Genomic DNA, 22,591 nt, shown 5'->3' with positions numbered 1-22,591 from the left:
CCAGAAAAGAAAACTATGCTGCACAGCCAAACTGAGAAGAGAAGCTCAAGTTTTTCATCTTTTGGTGCTTGGTATACGAGAGGGCTTTTGTCCGGAGGCTTGTAATCATGTACTCTTGTCCTAATACTTGCCTGTAGGGGCCTCATGCCCAGTGCATAAACAATAGTAATATGGTAGTCAGTCGAATACCAGAAGGCAGCTGATCATGTGACTCCAGCAGTGTTCAGTTGTGTCCAAGTTATTCATGCTTAGGGTAGACATGACTAACTTAGGTCCATTAATTTCAGTGGGTCCACTCTAAAAGTTAGTTGGATGTAACCCACGTTCCTCCGTTCCCTCATCTTCACACCTAGACAGGCCCTCCAAAAATTTGTGGTGTTAGGTTTGAAAGGCTCCAGATCCATGTGGCGAGTGACTCTTGTGTGGTGAGTGGCTGCCATGTTGCTGCTTGTGTGTGTGCATTAATCAGGACTCTCGAGAGGAGAAGCAGCAAGCTGAAGGTGCCTAGAGATCTCAGTTTTTAGGGGAACCATTTTGAGGAAAGAGGTGGCCTCTTCATCCTCATCCTCTGATTTCTTGTTACCTATGATGTGATGGATAAATGACAGGAGCAGCTCGCTTGTGCTTCTTTTAAGAGTCTTATTCATACGATTCCCCGAGCACATGCTTTATCTGTGGCTATTTGCCTGGTCTCCTGGTGGTGTTATTGGAAGACACCATCACTCAGTTAGTACACAGTGCAGACAGCTCTCTAGTCAGAAGGGTGTCAGGACAGGAAAATATCTCTGTGAGACCTTGGAGAGATATTTGTCAGGATAGATGAAATTGAGCTGGGTGAAACCAATGAGCTTGGCAACAGAGAATGTATTGTGTTGATCATGGTAGCTTCCACCAAGATATGGTCACTGGTTTCTGCCTCATACAATTCTCTCTTTCCTTGATATATTTTTTTTAAATCTTCCTTGGCCTACCCAGTAAAGAAACTGGGCATGGTGCAAGTTCTTTATCTTTTCTCAGCACCACCGAGTCTTTTTGGATGCCTTCATTCTGTTATCTGGAAACTTTTTATATATATGTTTGTTCCAGTTTTATTTATTTATAGCCTATTTATATGCTTTGTTCCTGTTTTTTTCTATTTATATATATCTGTAAAGTGAGACATCTGTATTTCTGAATTATGAAAAATAAATATTTTTCTAAAAACGAAACTGTATAACTTGGGTAGAAGTGTTTGTATTTTGCCATAAAAGTTGTGTAGTGGATTTCCTCCCCCGCCCCCACAAAATTAATGATAACTAATGATATTGCATGGCAACAATAACCCGTGTGGTTGGTATCAGCAGTGGTAAGGCTAGAGCTGCAGCTCAGTTAAAGAAGTGCCAGTTGCTAAATCATGAAAGTTTTAATTCAGTTTTATCAGTTAATCTATTGGGCAAAAACAGTTTCTAAAGCACTTGGCATATTTCCTTTGTGTTCAGATGTATTGTAGCAGGTATCATCCTACAGCAATGGTTGGGGATGCTACAGCCCTTTTTATGATGCTGGACTACAACTCCCACCATCCTTGATCATTGACTATGCTGGCTGAGGCTGATGGGAGTTGGAGGCCCACAACCTATGGAGGAACTCAGGTTCCCCACCATTGTTGCTAGAAGTGTTCCCTACCATGTGTAAATAATGCCTCTTCTGTGAGGATGTCTTCTATAAGTAGGGAGACTGCCTCTTTTAAGATAGTTCTTTCCACTTGCAGTTGTTTTTAAATAAACTCCTTTATATTTTTTAAAAAACCTGCACTGCTGGTATAATATTTAGTGCCATGTTAGTGGATTTAAAAGTTCTTAAATCAACTACTGTGTTTGAAGTGTTGTGGCCCTCCCAGTATTTCACATGCAACTTTTCTCAGTTTTCTAGTTCCCTCTTTCTGTACACAGTCAGTGGAGCATGAGACTCTTAATCTCAGGGTCGTGGGTTGGAGCCTTTCCATAGCAGGGGGTTGGACAAGAAGACCCTCATGGTCCCTCCCAACTCTACAATACTGTGATTCTACCTACCAGATAGGCTTCCATATCAAATCAGTAGAAAGTGCATTGGAACTGATTGGAACCCCTTTAAAATACCTCTCTCTGTGTGTCTCGCCCCACCCCACTATCACTTTATAAATTCACCAATGTAATTGTTCCTTAATGCAGAGCCCTTCACTAGGCCAGAACCACCGCAGCTCAACAATTCAGCTGTGGTGTTGTTCATCTAAGGAAGATTCCTCCCCCAAGTGAGCTGTGCTGCATTTTTAGAACAGACTGTGGTGGAGAGAGCTGGGACCTAATCTTTCTCAATTAAGCAAGGACTTGGAGACTCAGCAGGCCTCCTTTTGCGAGGAGAGGAATTATATAGGTAATCTGAAGATTTGTGGGTGGAGACACCTAATTCAAGTTTAATATCACTGTCTCTCCAGGCTCAAGGTGAAATAATCAGGTTGGTGGAGCTAGTTTCTTTTAAAGGATGCCAGATCTTCACCTAGAGACCTTTTAGAGTGCTTTAAGGAATCAAGGCAGGAGACACCAGCTATCCCCTCTTGTCTCATTGCTCCACCGATCCCTTTGCCCCTCTCTCCCCACACCTGCTTGGGGGCAAAAATAATAATCTTGTTCATCTCCTGTTCCAGCCTCTCTCCACATGCTACTTCCTTTGATTCACCAGACTCATTCCTGTTCTGCCCGGACTCGCGCTTTTGCTGAGTCCCTACTTTTTGCCTCTTGCTTGGCACTGAATGCCCTGGATTACTTTCTTCAGCCTGGCAGAGGATTTTCCTTTGCGATCATCTGCAGTGGTGCAGAGTCATATGCAACACGAATCCTTCAGTCCTAGGGAACCCTGGCAGAGGTCGATTGTGTGTGAGCTCCTGCAGTTGTGCTTGTGAATGGCCCCTGCCCAGAGGAATATGTAACCCTGCTCCTTTATACAAAAGCAGTTCCCTGGGTGGTACCCCATCTATATCCATATGTACCTGCAGTGTAAATAGTTTGGCAGTTGTAATGAGCCATTCGTCAATGCTGTGTGGATTTGTGAGTCCTGGCTGAGATACCAGCAAGTCTATGCTGAATTCCCCTTAAGATTTGGGTGGGAATAGCAAGATGATTTTTGTATAGATGTGGTTCGTCATGCACTGTCTGTGCTGCAGTTTGTGTAGCAGAGTGCTGGGCCTCCATTGCTTCATCATGCACATGCGATGAGGCAAGTGCTCCGTATGCAATCATGCAAGTATGAAATCTTCAAACACTTGGTTCCCCACCACCACACATGAGTGTCACTGAAAGCAGAAGTTCTTGCCACCACATAGGAAGGAACTTACCCTATTAACTATTTTGGCCATCTAGTCTTAAGACTGTCTGTTTGGTCCAGCAGTGACTTTGTAGAACCTCCAGAGGAGGCTGTTCTCATCACCCAGTACCTCATATTGTTTTAACTAGTGATTTCGGGGACTGGAGCTCAGGTGTTTGGCATGCAAAGCATGAGCTCTACCTCTAAGTTCTGGCCCCCTCCCCTGTTCTCTTCTTTTAATTTTTTAAAAAATAATTTTCCATTTCAAATTTTCACATTCAAGCCAAAAGATAACCATACGATAGTCATTGACTTCCCTTCCCCGCCCCCCCTTCCATGGTTCATTTTAGTTACCCATTGCTACTGCATATCCTGATTAATCCCTCTTTCCCTTTCTGAGCATATATCATCCAGGCTTGCATAGACAAAAATCCTGCTTTGTTTTCTCCTTCCCTTGCAGTGTACAAATAATTCCCTCCCTCTTTTTATTATTGGGTTTATCCCATTGGTTTCCTCACACCAATCCAACCAGTGCCTTACCTCAGAATGGTGCTTGTCTGCCAAAATATGCTAAGCGCAGGCAGTCAAAACATGGTTTCACAGGGCAAGTGAACACCTGGCTGTTAAAACATCAGCAATATGATGTCATTTTATGGTAGTCCTCAGGGATGTTTTCATTAATTAAATATGTTTTGACTTTACTGAGAACATTTTTCTTCTGTGTGCAAGCACCATCGTCTTAGCCTTCTAGTTATCAGCTGGAGAAAAGTACATCATCTCATTCTTTTGGAGTAATAGAAGCTATAGCTGGACAGTAATTTTCCTGTTGCTGTTGTACAGAGAGAGAGAAAGCTGCAGCTGGGGTGTGTTAATTAATCACAGCTTCACACCCTTCAAAATTAATTATAGCCTTCCACCCTTCAAAACAAATAGCAATGTTTTAAAACGTTTTTCACACATGATGTGAAAATTCAGAATCAATCAATTTCACTGTGCTCCAGGGCTCAGTTTTCTTTATATTTTCTCTCGCGCTTTATTTATTTAATTGAAAGTATTCCAGTTCTGTTTTTCTGCATCAATGTGAGGTACTCAAGGCAGCTCAGAAATGATTTTAAAAACAAACAAACAAGCCATCATTGAATGCCTACAAAACCCAACCCAACACAAAACACAGAAAGAGACCGGCAGATAATAAATTCTTCAAATTGTGTGAAGAACCAGACACAGTGCTTGAGATACCTCTGAAATGTCTGATAGTGGTAGGAAGCCTGCCAGACAATATCTGTCTCTCTTTTCCCCACCTTCTCTTTTGCTTGGAATGTCATTGGAGGAAGCCATACCGATAGCTCTAGGGCAGGGATGGAGAACTTCACCACAGTTCTCCATGCGCTGGTAACTTCATGGGTGGATACCTGCAATGCTCTCCATGTGGAGCTACCTTGAGGACTGACCCAGAGGGAGCAGGTGGGCAGGACACCATAGCCAGGCTGCTTGTGAAGGCAAGCTGCCACCAGGATGCAGCACCTCAAAGGCTGCAGGATTTGCACTGTTTGCCCGTCCTCTACTGGGCCAAGTTCAAGCATTTTGGTACTAAGACTCTAAACAGCTCAGGATCAGATTTCTTAAGAGACCACCTTATCCATCACTGCAGTTGCTTCTCCTGCAACTTCCAAAAAAATTGGAAGCTCGCTCTGCAGTAACTTGGAGAAGTGCTTTTAATGTTGCTGCCCTTTCTGGAAGCTACCGACGGCATTTTTTGTTCCAACAGCTTTCCCAACAGTATGACTAGGTTTCTGCCATGGGTATATTTGGTGTTGTTCAGAAATCTATCTGCTGCTGTTTATTTATTTTTTGGTGGTGTTTAACTGTTTTCAGCTGGTTCTGCTGCATTTGGTACATTGCCTTGAGGCATGTGTGTAAGGTGATCGATAAATTAGAATAAGTTGTGACCCTCCAGATATTGCTGGACTCCAGCTCCCAGTGGTTGGGAACAATGGGGGTTTGAGTCCCAACAAGATCTGAAGGACTCCAGATTATCTGGGTAAGGAATTCCAAAGGGCATTTAGGGAAGGCTCTGTCAAGTGTACTTGACCACTGTCTGCATTATTTCGGACCCTGCGCTTTGGCCTTTGAGGACTTTCGGAGCGGCTTCCAATTAAAAACTGCCAACCACATCCTAAAAAATACTTAAGGCAACAACACCGCAAGAATCTGTGCATGAGGACGGAGAAAGGACTCCTGGTTCTTTAAGAAATATAGTAGACCTGAGTCATGCCACTGTTGCGGTGCTGCAACAAAAGAAGTTGTTTGCGTTCTAGAAGGCAGACAGCAGGTTGGGCCAATCTTGTGCCCTCCAAACGTTGTTGGACTGCACTCCCCCCCCCCCCCGACCATTGGCCATGCTAGCTGGGGCTGATGGGAGCTGGGAGTCCATTGACTACCCCTGACAGAGACCAAAGGCATTTAAAAGCCAGAAAATGGTGCCTCAGACTTCAGAATCTGCTGCGGGGTGAAATAAATGACAGCTTCAGAGACAGGGGGCAAGCGAAAGAGCACCTGCCACATTCAGTTGCACTGAATGCCAACTTGTTTCTCCCTCCCCCCTTCCTGCCTCAGTTCAGTGACGTCGCCTGGCACCTGAGGTAAATCCGTTAGCGTGAGGAAGCCAAGAAAGCTGTTCTAATCCCGCTGTTGACAACCTAGAAAGCATGACCTTTCTTTCTTCTCTCCCCTCCCCCTGCCCTCTTTCTTCAGCTGCTTCTGTGCCAATGCCTTCTTATCCGAGCTCTGGGTCTGGGAGTTCGTCCAGCAGCTCTTCCACGTCCCATCTCGCATCTCCTCCCGTAAGTACAATGCACACCTCTTGAGCGCTGTTGGTTTTCCTCCTCCCTCTTGCTTACCACTGGGTCGTTCTGGTGGCTGCTGACGACGTCCTCCTTCGGGTGCCCACCACGCTGCCAGTCAACCATGCAGGGTGGCATTTTCAAGGGAGAGAACCATCTTAAGCGGTGTGTGGCAGATCCCAAGTCAGCCCACGTCAGAAGCACTCAGATCGAAGGCTCGTCTAGTCTAGCATCCTGCTTCCTCACAATGACCAGCCCAGATGCCTCCCGAAAGCCCACAAACAGGGCATGAGCACAGCAGCTCTCTGCCCACTTGGCACCCCCAGCAATCTGTATTCAGATGCAGGCTGCCTCTGGACCCTGGAGGCAGCATATGGGTAGCCTTATCCTCTATGAATGTGTCTAATCCCCTTTTAAAGCCACCTTAGTTTGTGGACTTTATCACATCTTATGGAAGTAGATTCCACAATATAACTGTGCACTGGGGTGGGGTGGGGTGGGGAGGAAGAGCCCCTCCTTTCTATCTCTTTGGTCTGCCCTGAATCTTGCTCTATTCAGTTTCATTGGGTGAACCTGGGTTCTGGAACGAGGAAAATCTAGTTCGCTTAATCCATTTTCTCTGTATTGTGCATCAATTTCTAAACCTCTATCATGTCCTCCCTTGCTCACTTCAAAAACAAACCCAAAAACTCCTCCAAAGGGAGTTATTGCACCTCTTCTGTAGCTTTTCCAGCTCTACAGTGTCCTTTGCTTGAGATACAGTGCACTATATTCTAATTGCGGTTGCACCCTCCGCCCGAAGGGGCTTAGTGTGTAGGGAATAAAGGAACAATGAGCGACCCCAACTCAAAATATGGCTCTCATTTCCACCTGCAAATTTGAAGATTTGTTCCTTAAACCCTCTAAATATCATAAGACAGCAGAGACTAAAAGCAAATTTGGTGGCAATTTTTGTATTGTCACAACATCGCTAGCCCCATAAACGGGACTTCTGTAAGGTAATAATGAGATAACAGCCACCACATACTGGGGGACTTTCTGTATCAAAGAACCGTTCCAATTCCCTGCTGACTGCATCACTTGATGGTTCTGGGGCCACTCAAATGGCATAGTTTTGTCTTGGGGCCTTTGGAGAACTGCCTTCCATAGACACCATGTGCTGGCAGAACCTCCTTTTCTGGGAGTGCTTTTTGGTGCGGAAGAGCCTGCAGAAGGAGTTTCTTCCGAGGTTTGTGTTTTCACTCCTGTTTCTCCTTCCCCTTCCCTTGAACAGTCCCTTGGAGAGATGGCACATCTCCCTGAGAAGGTTTTAGCCTCTCCTACCCAGCCCGGCTTCCTTCATGGGTCGAAGGAGTCGGCTGGCGGCAGCAGCAAGAACTCTTCCTGTGACACCGACGACTTCGTCATGGTGCCAGCCCAGTTTGCAAGTAAGCAGTCTGGTTTCTTTTCGAAGCAGAGGCATGGCTGATGGTGTGGCGGAAGAGGTTGTGGGCATGCCTCAAAGGCAGGGGACAGCAACCATAATCTCACCAGCCCTGTTGGTTGCCAGTTTGCATCTTGGCCGAAATCAATATGCTCACCTTAGTGTTTAAAGCCCTAAGAGACTTGGGCCCCAACTATCTGGAAAACCACCTCCTTGCCCACAGACTGTCTCTGCTGTTGAGATCAGCAATGGCAGCCTTTTGAGTAGTTCCACTGTTATCAGAAGCTCAGGGTGGCAGCAGCCCAGGAGAGGGCATTCTCTGTGGCAGCCACAAAGTTGGGGCATTCCCTCCCTACAGAGGGGCATCTGTGCCGTTTTTCTCATATGAACCTTTACCCTGGTATATGTTTTTAGGACCCGTCCTATTCTCGCGGTTGCGATTTGTTCTTAAGCTGTTTTTAATGTTGTATTTCAAATTGCTGTGACTTGCACTGGGACCTTGGGAGGTGAAGGGCGAGTAATATATCGTTATATTTAGGTATTCCTCTTCCGTGCTACAGCAGCGCATGAGAGACAGGAAGCAGCAGGGACAAGTGCGAGAGGTCTGCCCCTCTCCATGGGTACTTCCTTCCATTGTTGTGCAGGGCGGGTAACCCGAGCAGAGCAGGCAGCCTGGGGCAGGCAGCTGCCCTCTAACTGCAGAGAGTAAAGGGGCCAAACTTGCATGGTTAGCCTCACTCTCCCCCTTTGCAAACAGATTTATTTGGGCAGATTAATGTCCAGATAGCATTGCATGCTTTGAACAGGAGAAGGGGAACAGCTTCCCGGTTCACAAAGCTGCTGAGATTTGAAATCGTTTGTTCTTCAGCTTGGGGTTTTCTGTAGCGAGAAGCCTTGATGGGGAGATAGCTGAGCAGGCAGGCTTGTTGGGAACCAGTGTTTTAGGAGTTTGACCATCCGTGTTTGGGAGCTCCTGCCATCCAATCACATTTCCAGGAACTGGAAAAAGGCATGCTGGCAGGACCCACCATTCGTAGGCAGGTGCTGGAGACCCAGCTAGTAGGGAGCACACTTCATGCTTGTCCAGCCCCCAACTCAGTCCTTTTCCTTGTGGTGCGCCTCTATTTAAATTCCTCTCATTGCCCCAGAGTGATGCCATATTGGGGGTGTTTGGGAGAATGAAAATGGTGCCCCCCATGCCCACACTGATGATTCCCTGCCCCTCCTTGGAGTGCCACTGTTCTCCTCCATTCAGTAAGTTCCCAAGAGGGACCAGAGATTCAGGAGGCCTTCCAGAGAACACTTTGCCCGGGGTCCTCTGAAACCAGTGTTACCAGGGAAAGAGGCACTGCAAGTTGGTGCCCGTTTTTGATGTTTGAACCCTCAGTAATACTTATCCGCTGGGATGAGCCACAGGCACCAGGCAAAGGGTGCTGTGGTGTGCATAGTGTGTGTTTCAACCTTGATACATTTTCAAAGGGATGTGACAAAAGCACACCATGATGCCACAGAGTGCTGGAAAATCTCCTGTCTTCTGCAAACGGAAATGAAATCGCACATGTATTTAAAAAACACACACGTGGATTTGCAAAACTGAAATTGTTTCTTTGAAAAATACCCTACAGGCTCCCAATAGGAAGCTCATTCTCTGAACGCCAATCTTTTATCTAGCCAAAATGAGACCCTCCATACACAAAAGTGGGGAGGTGGCAGCAGGCTTGGGGAAGTTCAAAATGTCATTGAGGGATTGTGCAGCCCACCAAGGGCTGAAAATGCTCAAATGCATAAGGACTGGGATCATCTGTAGTATGAAAGAAAGGGTCTTGTTTGGTGCCTTGAACAGGAGCCCTCTGCCCCTGCTGCAGGTCCAACTTTTCAGATATTACAAGCCTTGGGCCAGTGACATCTTTTGTGTTATTTGCGCAATCACGCCTCTTCGCATATGAGCAAAGTGTCTTCCCTCCCATCCTATCATACAAGTTTGTACAGAAGGTCACACAAGACCTGGTTATTGCATGGCTAAGGTCTAGCCAGCCTCCCACTGTGTGAATAATGGGGTCGTCACAGGCATGAATGTCCGTACTGAATCTCTACTTGCAGCCTCCAGGTGTTGCCAAACTACAGGTCCCTTTTCCCCCCCACCATTGGTCATGCTGGCTTAGGGCTGATGGGAGTTGGAGTCCAGCTATAACTGGAGAGCCACAGGTTCTCCACCCTTTCTTTTTAGCCTAATTGTGGGAAAGGTCACATTAGTGGTGTTGAGAAGAAGCCGTCGTTCCCAAAGAGAGGAAGCAAGAGAGGCCTCCGTGGCTTCAGTCTCTCTTCTAAAAATTCTCTCTTCTAACATTTGAGGGCCTTCAAAGACCTCTCCTTTATGTGCAGTTCTCACATGTCCACAGACCGGGGGGGGGGGGGAGGGGAATTAATTGTGCATGCCCATGCTCTTTATGTTATTACTGTAGCATAGGCCTGAAATTAATCTTTTCAGAACTTTTTAAAACTTAGGTGATATCGCTGTGGAGGCTGCAGGAGGAAAAACTATCCAGGACAGCCTGATGTGTAGTGGGTAAGGATCTTTAGTGTGTGTTTTCTTATTTTATTTATACTCTTTATTTGGTTATTTATTTAACTGATTTTACTATCATTTTAACATTTTAAAACTTGATTTCCTTCCCCCTCTTTCTGTGGTTGCTTGAATTTATTTTTAATATCTTCTGCATATCCAAATTAACTTAACTTACTCATTTATTTATCTTCTTTTAATATATACTCTTATGTAACTGCAGGTTATTACAATAATCCTGCCAGTGTTTTTATCTGTTTACAATTTATCTGTAAATATTCAATAAACCATTTCCATTCTTTTATAAAAAGCTTGTTAACTTGATTTCTTTTTCTCCCGGTAAGTTTCGCCATTTCTGCATATTCCATAAGTTTTTGTATCCATTCTTCCTTTGCTGGGACTTCTTCTTTCCATTTTGGGGCAAGTAGCATTCTTGCCTCTGTAGTCACATACTTGAATAAGTTTCTATACAATTTAGGTAGTACTGTCCTTATATTTCCCAAGAGAAAGGCTTTTGTTTTGTTTTGTTTTGTTTTGACAAATGTTATTTTAAACATCCTTTTCATTTCATTGTATATCATTTCCCAGTAAGCCTTAACCTTACTATAAGACCACTAAATATGATAAAAAGAACTTCCTTTCTCTTTACATTTCCAACACTTATTTGATTTAGACTTCTACATTTTTGCCAGCTTACTTTTGGTGTTAGATACCATCTTGAACAGTTTTATACTGAGGCCATTTGACCAGCTTAACGCAGTACTGTCTGCTCCAGGGATGAGAACATGTGGCCTTCTAGATGTCGCTCCCCTCGTCCTTGGAACTCCCATTGGCCATGCTTGCTGGAGAGTTGAGAGTCCCAGTAACACGGTCCCTGACCTGGCAACAGCTCTCCAAAGTCTTTCCCCTTGTTGCTCTCTTGAGACTGTGGCTGGAGATACCAGCAACTGAACTCTGCAGCTTCCGTGTATAAATCATGCGCTCTTACCACTGACTTGTGGTCTTTCAGTAAAGAGCCCTTTGATCCCTTGAGGGAGCCTCCATGGAGGCTCAGGAGAATCCATGGGGCAAGCTGTGTACAGTGGATCCAGCCAATTATTTTCCTGGCATGGAACGGTTGCGAATAAATCATTTGTTGCAAACAACAAATGTGACTAAGAAGCTTGCAACTTGAGGACACAAGAGCAGCAGTGCTGGATCGAGCCAATGGCCCATCTAGCCCAAAATTCTTATCCCTCATTGGCCAACCAGGGGAAGCCCACATGAAAGATGTGAGTGCAAAAGCTCCTGTTCCCCGGCAACTGTGATTCAGCAGCATTGTGCATGACTAATCGCCATTGATAGTCTTACCCTCCACAATTTGTCTGATCATCCTTTCAGGCTGTCCAAGCTGGTAGCTCTCGCTACAACTTGTAGTAGGCTTGGCAAGGTTCGCTGAAGCACTGGCATCTCCCTCTACTGCAAATAATGTTGCTTCTGTTTTTTCTTGCCTTTTTCCAGGAGTTCCCTGGTGGCTTCAGCAGGCTTGGAAAGCCAAGGAAGAACCCCATCTCCTTCCCCTCCTTACAGCAGCTCTCCGAGCCCATCAAGGTAAGAGGAAAATCGTATGAGAGCGTCAGCACTCCTCATCCCCCTAAAAAAGAGGAGTGTGTGACTCTGTGTGTGCAGATTTGATTTAACTCTCATGGAGTATCTCTGGGGTTTGGCTATACTTTCATGGAGCTTTTGCTACTAGAGGAAAGGGAGAATTGAATTCCCCTACCAGCACCAAAGAGCAACCAGCGTTGTTGAGCTTACTGTTGCTTCTGTACTCTTATAGGGGTGGAGAGAGGGCACTGAACAGAAACGAGCTGGAAACTAGCAGAAGCCACATTTTTTTCCTAGGGTTGGGTGGAGGAGACCTCATATTTTGATTTGGGGGAACAGTGGGTTCCTTCAAAAAACGTTGGCAGTCCTAATGCACCACTTTCTACAACTTGCCTACCAAAATCCCTTCACTGGCACCACCACACCCTCCAGTTGCCAGCTTTCCTTCTCCCTCTCTGGGCCCAAACAACAATCCCACTGTGTCAGTTACCATACTGTTCTCCAGTATAACTTCGTTCTCCCAGGTCCAGCATTGGGGTCAGTATTGGTGGGCATTTGACAAGGCCCACAACCCCCGGTAAGTTAGGAACCTAGGAAGCTGCCTTATACAGAGTCAGACTGTTGATCTATTGAGCTCAACGGGACCTTCTTCTGCACATGGAACAGGTGCTCTACCATTGAGCTGCAGCCTGCAGGGCCACCACCCAGAGCCTCCTGGCTGCTGTTGCCTCCTTCGGTGCCCTCTCTGAGCATGCAAGCAGCGAGGCAGCATTCTCCACTTGCATCAAGGAGAAGAGAGGGCAATTGGTGTCCGTATCAAGGAAGGAGTGAGAAGCCCACTGAACATATCTTCCCTGTCCAAAACCTGCAGCCGGTGTTTTGTTTGCTAAAACAGTTCCCAGCTCCCCTGCTCCACAGCCGTAAACATTTCTGTGATCCAATTCTCCACTGCTCCCAGTCTCCTACCACCCATTTCCTACTGTTTCCTCCTCTCAACAGACCCTTCCACTTTTCCGAGTACCCGTCCTCCCCTAAAAGTGCTCTGTGCTTTTTGTCCTGCAGCCGGCCTGGGCAGTTTTCATCAGGCAGCAAGCATGGGCAATCGGTCCCCATCCCAGTCCCCACACAGATCCACAACTACCGGCGGATTGAGCAGAACCTTCAGTCTCCTAATCAATACACTTCCCCACGGTGAGTACTGAGGCTTTGATAGCGCTGATATGTCCGGGAGGCTGTATTCTTGTCTCGCTGCCAATGTTCTTTGGTATAATTGACTCTGCATCAATCAGTGTTGAAAGGTAGCAACCCTGAGGGTTGTTCATGAGCAATCTAGAGAACACCTGGGTGCAGTCTAGAGAATGTCTGGTATGCCCCATGGAAATGAAGGAGGAGCACCAGGCGGCAGGTTGCAGAATTGCATACGTCCAGTGGCATGCAATTAGCCTGTCTCCAACATCCTTCTCACAAGCTTGTCTGAAGGCTCATTATGATCTCACTGGGATTAAGAAATGGTCTTGCTCTGAAATAATTTACACGCAGATTAGGGACGCCTTGTCTTGCCATTTCCTCATCTGTGGGATCTTATTTTGGTGCTATGTCACAAAAGAACCTTTTAGTAAATGACTATAAACATGCTCTCAAGGCTACTCTCTCTCACCCCAGTGAAAGCTCTTAGGTTGCTATGTACCAGGTCAGAGCCTTTTCTGTGGTGACCCAGGATCTCTGGAGTGTGGCTCGTTCTTAGTTGGACTTCAAGAAAACCTTGAAGATCTTTTTATATCAGCTTGAATTTGGGTGACTTTATGTTGGCTTTGTTTTTAAGAACTGCTTGTTTGGGATTTTCATATTATAGTGTACTAATAGGTTGCATCCTGCCTTCAGAGCACTGATGCACTAAAAGCCTAAAAATGTGTGCAATACAAACATGGGCATTTTGATAGGCTTTTTGTTCTAGTTGATTGAGGACATTTGGCCAGCTAATGGTCCACTCTTGTAAATGACTGCTCTTTGATCATTGCTTTTCCTTGTGCTCAGAACTCCATCCCTGAACATCTATGCCTTTCCTATTTTCAATATGCATAACATGTTAGATTAACAATAAATGGTCCTGCTATGAGGAAAGTGCAATCTAAAATTTGATACTGTACAGAGGAGACAAGAGGGAGAGGGAGTCTAAAGGCGGAAAACTGTGTTTGTTTCACTTATTTCCCCCCTTGATGCTTCTAACTTTGTTTCTCAGTCCTCTTCCTCCTCATGCAAAATGAGCCTTATGATGCAATCCTGCCAGATGAGTTGCATACAGAAGGGCAGCCTTAAGTACATCTACATTTGTTTACATAATTCCTTCATCCTCTGCCTCTTCTATTCCTGCCATCTCTGTTTCTGTTATCTTCACTCCTCTTTCTCCATTGTCGTCAAAGGAAGCTGCCTTATACCAAAGACAGACTTGGAGTCTGCTACCGGCTGAATGGCAGTGGCTCTCCAGGGTTTTGCAAGCAGTGGTTTTTTTGAGCCCTAGCTAGAGATGCGAAAGATGGCATGCACAAGGTCCCAGGTTCAAAGCTTGGGCTGCTTAGCTACCTAACCCTGCCAAAAATTGGATTGGGAGATCCTTGAGGTAGGGACTTCTTTTTAAAGTTGGTTTTACTCTGCATTGCGCCGTTTAACATGGTTCTTTTATCAAAGTGGTTGAGCTTCTTTTTTCAATTTTGACTTGTCTAAGATCCCACCGCCTTTCGGATATTTTGCCTTTGAAATCCCGACAATGTCCAGGAAGATCCGGACGTATGGCAGCCCCTAGATATCATTCAGTGAACCATATCGGATTTAGCATGCAATCCTAAGCAATCTTGTTGCAGAGTAACAACCATGGAGCAGTGCTTACTCAGAGCAACTTGTTGGTTAATTTAATAGCCAAGTTAAATTCCTTGGAATTTGCATGTTAATGCGGCAATATTTCTGAAGGGGAACAAAGCATACTTTCTTGGGAGATTTCAGATGTTGAATACGTGTGTCACTGTAGGTGCATTCTTAAGAGAAGCCTTCCCTCCTGTGTGTGTGTGGTGGATAAAAGAGAGGTCAAAGTGAGGCACAAATGACTCTTGTTTGTCATTTGCATTTTTTAAAAATTTGCATCTGTGCATTGGAAGTTATAGATATGACTTCTTGATGGAACAGTGGCACTTTCCTAGTCCATCAAAAGGCTTTATGTTTATTTTAAACTCAGTCAGGGGTGAGGATCATCTGGCTTTCCCAATGTTACTGGACTCCAGCTTCCATCAACCCCAGCTTGCCTGGTCACAACCATAAAGGATGCTGGGAGTTGTAGTCCAAATACACCTGGAGGGGCACCAACGTACCCACCCCCCTGATCAAATTGATTTGGCTCATCTTGTGTTTCTGTCCTGTTCGCCTTCTGCCAACAGTAGTCAAGTGAAACTTTCCGTAGGCTAGTAACTTTTATGAGCCTATTTACAAGGCTGGATTAGTTGCCTGAACGCTGCGGCTGTGATTATTGCATGATATCGGCCCTGCCAGAGTGCTCCTTTCTTTAATGTATGTGTTTATTTACATTTGCTCATGTGCTTAGTAAGGCATCTCAGCCGTGCGTCTTAGGCCTCTCTGCCACAGTCACATGATCCAGTTGCCGCATGAGCAATCCATGCCTGTGGCTTGGAACTTCAGCTGGGGAACAGTCAAGTTGCACCGGATGTATGGCCCCAGGCTGTGTGACTGACTCCTTCCATCCTGTGCGGGCGGATCTTCCTCCTCTATGAAGCTGCTTGGCTCTCACACTCGCTGTTCTAGCAGCGGTGCTCCGGGATTCCAGGCTTCATTTCCTCCTCCACGGTTCTCCCGAAACACGAACAAGTGGGGATGGGGGAGTCATACGAGAAATACAGCCTCTCTAAAAGAGTGGAACTGAATTATTTGGGGGCCAAGTTCCCACTGATAATTGGAAGCAAAAGCAAGGCTCCTCAAGGGTGCAGTCATTTGAAGAGGTGAGTTTCTCTTCAGACTTTCCACAATGTGTGCCTGCCTGCTAGTATCACAGTCAGCACTGGGTCTTGCTCAGGGGAGAGGAGGTGAAGGAAGGAATTAAGCCTTGGCACCAGCAGCCACAACTGAAACATGCCCAGGCAGATCCCTGGAAACCTTTATAGTTCTTCTAGGTCAGGGAAGCAATGGACCCCTTGAATAGGAAGAGTCACTGGTGTAGTCTTCTCCAACCTGTTGCCCTCATGAATTCTTTTTATTTATTAGCCTCAGCCAGTACAGTCTGGAAATGTCTGTTCAGGTGTCTTTTTAAGAAACCTTGTTCTACAACATAGATCTTTTGATTGCCTAACCTGTCCTTTATTTCCTGTGTTGTTGTTTTTCCACACCTTTATTTATTTGGTTTTTCAGATTAAAGCTTTACAGTCACATATTGAACATACAACATAAAAAGCAAGATTCCAAGGAATCTCTAGGATTTCCCTCCTGCCCTTTGTTAATCATTTCCTCCTGTATCTTTTATGATAATCCCAATCCTTTACATCTCCATTGCGTCCAACTATAAGTGATATTCCAATCCTACTAACGATTTTAACTGTTTACAATGGTTTTTAAGATAGGTTATAAAATTTCCCCATTCCTTATTAAAGTTTTGGTCTTCCTGATTTCTGATTCTTCCGGTCATTTTAGCATAATCCCATCAACTTGATCTGCCATTCTTCTCTGGTAGGGACTTTTATCTTCTTGCCATCTCTGTGTTTTCCATGTCAGCCCTCACATTCCACGCAGTCTTTGGCAGCTGCTGCATTACTGGTGTCGGTGCCACTACGTAGGTCAGGGAAACCACTGCGCACGTTCCTGTGCTGCAAGCCACCAGTGCCTGGCATCGATTGCCACCTGTGGTCAATCAACCTCCCCTTCATGCCCCTCTGATTCTCGTGTACCTGTCTGTGCACTTCCTCGCTGTGTGGATTCCTCCCCTGCTTTCTGGTTCAGCCTCTGAGCTCTGGACAATGGTCTTCTCCTTAGAAGAGCTGTCAAGCAGTTAGACCCCAGTCCGTTGCCAGCCAACAAGCTCTTGATGGCCCCTGCCGGTCTGATGCTGCTATCCAAGTTTCCAATGGAGTTGGGTGGAGACAATGCACATCAGTCTGAGCCCGAATCGCCAAAGGGACCGCACTGTGCTAGCTGCATTTGAACAGCAGCTTTCTGAGGCTGTGGTCTGCCTTCTCAGTGCAACCACAGAGGCTGCCAGCAGCGTGATGCTTTTCTGCTCTGATAATCTTTCTGTTCTGTTCTTTTGCTGTGGTTGTGTTCCCGCTGCAGCTGTTAAAGAGTGAAGGACTTGGAAAAACAACTGAGGTTCGTGCTGTTCCCTGAAGGATCTAGAGCAAAAGCTATCAATAAATGTAAACAAACAAAGCAAAAGATAAACCTGTTGCAAACAATATCCTTTGGATTGTTCTTCCTGGTACCCTTTTCTGAGACATCAGCTCAGAGGGCTTCACCCTGATTCTTCTCCAGTCAGGCTGCTGCTGTTGTCACAGAATCCATCCTGTCAGTTCCATCTTAGGTCTTCCACATCGGCCTTTATAAAAATCATCTCATGCTGAGCAGCCGCAAAGTCTGGTATCACACGAGTGTTACAATATTTCAGTGACTGTCTTTCATCTGGAAATAAAGAACCAAGGTGGCATTTCTTGTCTCTGCTGAAAATGTCTCCCTTTCCCCCCTTTTTAAAGCCTCTCTTGCACCTCTGTCATTGGTCGCGCCGCTTTTTAGTGTTGCAGGTTCAGTGGGTCTCAGGCCCATTTTTCCCATTGACTTGTGGATGTTATTGATATGATAGTGTAGGGGCAAAACTCAGAGGTAGAGCACATGCTTTGCATATTACTATTGTTAATATTATTAATTATACCGCCCTTCATCTGACAATCCCAAGGTGATTTACAGCATTAGAAAAGTTGCGTGGCAAGGTCCCAACCCCCCCCCCTTAGTAGAATAAAGACATATGACTCAAATATTTAAGGTTAATGGGCTAAAAAGGCCACAACTTTATTTGTTACAGATGATGAGCGGTATTGGCTTAGGCATTAGATCTAACCAACTATATCTGACTCCAGCCCATCTGCAAGGAGTCCGGGAAGGGTTAACCACCAGTAGGGGAAGTCCTGCTGGTGCACAACAACTAGGAGCTCCCCCGGGGGTCACCGATAGGGGTCCTGCCTTAGGCCCTCACCTCCCTAGGTTTCGAACAGGGCCACACCCCCTGGAATCTACAGAATACCCTTCAATATGCGGGGGAGGTGATGGCGCTACCTCCCCTCTTCTCTTTTCCAGAAATATTCCAATGCCTAACTGCCAAACCTTAAAAGTTGTGACAGTTTGCTATGAGGTAGGTGAAAACCAAGTGGCTGGTACCAATTTGCCAAGTGGAAAAATTCCTACCAGGCCCCTCAACAGCAACCAACCGAAGTCCATAGCAAGGTCAAAAGAGATGAATACCTTAAAGGGCGGGAGGGTGGGAAAACCGGAGCAGCTGGAAGCAGGAAAGAGGGAGATCTTCCGGCTGCGTCCTGCCTTTAATGGGCAGGCCACACCCCCGGAGCAACTGGATTGGTCAGCCTGGCCAGTGATGCAGCCGGGAATCCCCCAGCCACACAGGGCTGGCTACCCACCCCCTGCAAACCTGGGGGGGGGGGTTGTGAGAGCCCGCAACACCACCTCCTCCTTAAGGCGGAAGGAAGCTTTACTGTTTCCAGCTTTGGAGGCATGCATCCAGTCATGAAAAAGACCTCAGGTTCAGTCCCTGGCATCTCCAGGTAATGTCCCCTGCCTGAAGCCCAGGAGAGCTGATGCCAGTCAGTACAGAAATGAGTGAACTAGATGGGTGGACTATTGGCCTGACTCTGTACCTTCCTATGCTTCTGAGCTTGTTCGCCATTTGCTTTTCTGCCTACTATGTTCCCCGCGGAATAATGGAGGTCAAATCCTTTCCCATTAGGTCCGGAACAGTCAGAAGATCAAGCAGCAGCAACAGCCCACTTGGTTTCATGAAGGCCAGCCCTTCCCCTCCCTTTGCTGCTGGGGAGCATGGAGCTGGCCCAACCTCCAGAAGGTTCTCCTTTGGGGGCGCTAAGCCTTACACGCCATCCCCACAAGGTAAATTATTGGGTTTGCTTATTCCAGATTCTAGAAACCTCAGCGATATGTGTGTGTGTGTGTGTGTGTGTGTGTGTGCGCGCACTTTCCTTAATTCCAACCAGCATTTTGTGGGTGAATGCAGATATAGTAGCATAATTAGAGCAGTGACTCTGGTCTGGAAGTGTCCTAGCTATATCGGGTCCCATATGTGCCTGTTCCTCCCCAGGACTGAGAGGGAGCCGTTTGAAAATGACAATGGTTTAAGGGAAGGACTACCAGTGAGAGGTACCACAATGCTCTCCATGTTGAGGGTCCAAAATTCAATTCCTAGCATCTCTGTTAAAAGGATCTCAGGAGGAAAGCTCAGAAAAAGAAGAAGCCATCACAGCAGACTATGCTGAGCTATTGTATATATTTATTTATCCTGGGGTTGGGGGGGGGTCTGTCACCCCTCTGTGTATTGCAGGACTCTATATCTCCTATCGTCACTGACTGGGGCTGATGGGAGTTGGAGTCCAACACAAGTGGAGGGCCTCAGCTCCTATACTTTTGTTTTTACTAACACGCATGTGTGCGCGCGCGCACACACACACACACACAGAGAGAGAGAGAGAGAGAGAGAGAGAGAGAGAGAAACTTTTCCAGTTACTGAGTTGTTTGCTGTGAAATATAAAGAGATAAAAATAACACAAAATGCAGCAATATCAAAGTTCCATAATCAAACTAAACAGGTGTAAGAAGTCTTCAACTGAAACCCTGCTGGAAGAAATAAATCTTTCATTCCTTTCAAAAAGAAACCAAGAGTGTGAGGTTTCTAATTAGATGTCCCAATGATTTGACTTGATATAAACCAGCTTTACTGTTTGCTTCGAACATCTGAAAGCACTCATAACCTAAGCAAGCTTATGAACCTTTGACTAATTGTATCTTGACAAAACCTCATTGTTTCCTATGTAGGTTTTCAGACGTTTGACTGGTATAACGGTGTCCCAGTTTGATTTAAAAAACAACAGCAATATTGCTACAGTGGTGCCTTGCAAGATGAAATTAATCCGTTCCATGAGGCTCTTCGTATAGCGGTTTTTTCGTCTTGCGAAGCAAGCCCATTGACAGCTTAGCGGATTAGCGCTATTAGCGGTTTAGCGGCTTTTAGCAATCAGCTGAGAGGCGGCTTATCAGCGGAACAGCTTATAAGCAGCTTAGCAGCTTAGCGGCTTAGGAAAGGGGGGGAAAAGCGAAAAAAAACCTGCGGGAACTCGCAAGATTTTTTCGTCTTGCGAAGCAAGCCCATAGGGAAATTCGTTTTGCGAAGCGCTTCCGTCTTGTGAGGCGTTCGTCTTGCGGGGCACCACTGTATAAGTAATCTAAACGAAATATTTGCTATAGGGAGCGTTCAATTTATTGTCTGTCAGTGCATTGATGTGCTTTTTAATTTTTCAGTTGGAACAATTCCAGAGCAGCCTGACCAGACCGTTCTCCCTTCTCCTCCCTTTGGAACAGAGATGAGAAGTCGGGTGCCCATACCTGGTACGTTGCCCTTGGCACTATCTTGAGATTTCTGCCCTTCCCTTGCCATTCTTTCTTGCTGATGCGTAACTCTGGGCATCCTGCTTCCCCTCTCGTCCCTCCAGGTGCCTCAGTGCCTGACCCTTCCCCTCGAGGGATGGGCTCCCGTCTCCACAGTGCTCCCAACCTGTCAGATTTGCATTCCTGCCGGCAGAAGATTACAAAGCAGTACTCTGATCCTCTGGTTCCCCATTTCAACCAGGCCGCTGCTGGCCAGCCAGCACAGACACATGGCCTGCAACCTTGCCGCCCACTGAGGTCCTCGCCAAAGTTCTCTGAGATTATGCAGAGGAGCCCCTTGCCAACCATAATGGGCTCTCCAACAAAGGTATTGTTTTTCCCCTGCCTTCAATGGGCTCTTGCTTGTGGCCTCCTAAAGCTGTAAATCTAGAACAGAGATTTGCAAATGAGCATCAGGTGCAGGCATATTAAGCAGTCATGTTTATTTTTAATAGCACTTTTGTGTCCCATATTTATTGTATTGTGTTTTGTATTCTAAATGATATTCCATGGAATTCAAATTGCATTGCAATATAACGGAATATAAGAACTAAAAGACACAATTAAAAATGCAGTTAAAACCGTGTGTTATCTAGCGCAGCTCATGACAGTTGCCACAACAAGCAGGAAAATATATCCCCAAGTTTTAAAGAGTGTGAGGGGAGAAGTTTGGGTGCCCACTGATCTTAGGAGGTTGTGTAGAGGGCAATGTTATGAAATGGTGGGGGTAGTAGATGCAGCCCCTGTTTGTGATTGCATTTAATGCCTGTTTATGTGTGTATGGAGTGGGTGGGTGCTTTTATTAATAGCAGCAGAGATAAGCCATGGTGCAAACAGCAACTCTCTCACACTGAACACTAATGAACCACCTCTCTCCACTCCTTCCCCACTTTTTGTTTTTAATAATAATAATAATAAATAGGTCATGCCTCCTTTTGAATTCAACAAAACCCCAAGCTCCCAAAACCTGCTTGCCCTCCTGGCGCACCAGGGCGTCATGATCCCGACAAGGAACAAGACTCTGCCAGACTTGAAGGACATGGGTCATTTCCACTGCCAGCAGGCAGGCCTAGGATTGAGGCCTATGGAAGAAGCCAAGGGCAGGTACGAAACTGACCAGAAAGGCATTCACAATGCACACAAGTTTTGCTGTTATGATGGGCCGGGCTGGGGGTGGGACAGATGCTGATTTGCCACTCTCCTTGCATCCACATACTGTATTTTTCACTCTAGAAGACACACCAGACCATAAGACGCACCTAGTTTTTGGAGGAGGAAAACAAGAAAAAAAGTATTCTGAAGCCTCTTCAGGGCAGGGGGAGTGTTCTTCCCACTGCCCTGAAGAGGCTTCTGGGATAGCTGTGCAGCCTGCATTCGCTCCCTAAGATGCACACACATTTCCCCTTACTTTTTAGGAGGGAAAAAGTGCGTCTTATAGAGCGAAAAATATGGTAATTTTTTATTTCGCATCAAGGAATCTTCAAAGCTCCTCAAAATTCCCTGCATTGGTTATTTCTCAGGCTAAATGGGATTCCCAGCAAACCATATTCACAGTCCCTTTCTGGGAGTTCCGTTGGCTCCACATGCCAGCAACCCTTTAATCTCCTCACCCCAAGGTCAGGTATAGCAGGGGCAGGTAGAAAACTGAGTCAGCCCATTGGTTTGCCTAGCTTCATAATTGTGTGCATTGACCAGGCTGGGGACTCTCAACCCCGCGTGGTGATGCTGAGCCTTGAACTTGGGACTTCTTGTGTGCCACTGAGTTCCAGCCCTGCCGCCCCCATGGCTATAGGCTCCCATCTCCATGATTCACCTGCTTCAAACCGCCGCCTCCATCTCCATCCTTTGTCTCCACCATGGTCCCCTTTTCCTGTGCCTCATGGCTTTTGTGCAACACACCAGCTCCCACAACTGCCTCTGCTTTGCCCATGTGTTAGATATTGTCCTGTGAAGCAACAGGATGAAGGCTCCTTTTATCACATAGGGGGGGGGGGGATGTCCTGTGCTGGACATGTGGGGCAAGGCAAGAGAGTGTGCTTCGGCCCTCTGCCCTATATCCAGCAACTGTGGTTGGTGACGAGAAGCTTTGGTAGTGGAGGAAGCCCCTGGTATCGCCAGTTACCAGGGATAAGGGGAAGGATCCTGATTCAG

General features: G+C 46.2%; 1 protein-coding gene across 1 annotated transcript in view; it reads left to right on the top strand.

Moving 5' to 3' along the window:
• Positions 1–22,591, top strand: part of ULK1 (unc-51 like autophagy activating kinase 1) — a 106,121-nt gene that overhangs the window by 65,383 nt on the left and 18,147 nt on the right. Inside the window, exons 12-20 of the mRNA XM_083717009.1 lie at positions 6,073–6,161; positions 7,435–7,588; positions 10,090–10,150; positions 11,648–11,737; positions 12,797–12,925; positions 18,735–18,892; positions 20,315–20,401; positions 20,506–20,768; positions 21,363–21,544. Coding sequence (XP_083573135.1) covers positions 6,073–6,161; positions 7,435–7,588; positions 10,090–10,150; positions 11,648–11,737; positions 12,797–12,925; positions 18,735–18,892; positions 20,315–20,401; positions 20,506–20,768; positions 21,363–21,544 — 1,213 coding nt within the window. The remainder of the gene's footprint in view (positions 1–6,072; positions 6,162–7,434; positions 7,589–10,089; positions 10,151–11,647; positions 11,738–12,796; positions 12,926–18,734; positions 18,893–20,314; positions 20,402–20,505; positions 20,769–21,362; positions 21,545–22,591) is intronic.

This window comes from Podarcis gaigeae, assembly GCF_964106915.1.
Source record: "Podarcis gaigeae genome assembly, chromosome: 16".
Taxonomy (NCBI): domain Eukaryota; kingdom Metazoa; phylum Chordata; class Lepidosauria; order Squamata; family Lacertidae; genus Podarcis; species Podarcis gaigeae.
This window is presented reverse-complemented; position numbering and strand designations above follow the sequence as displayed.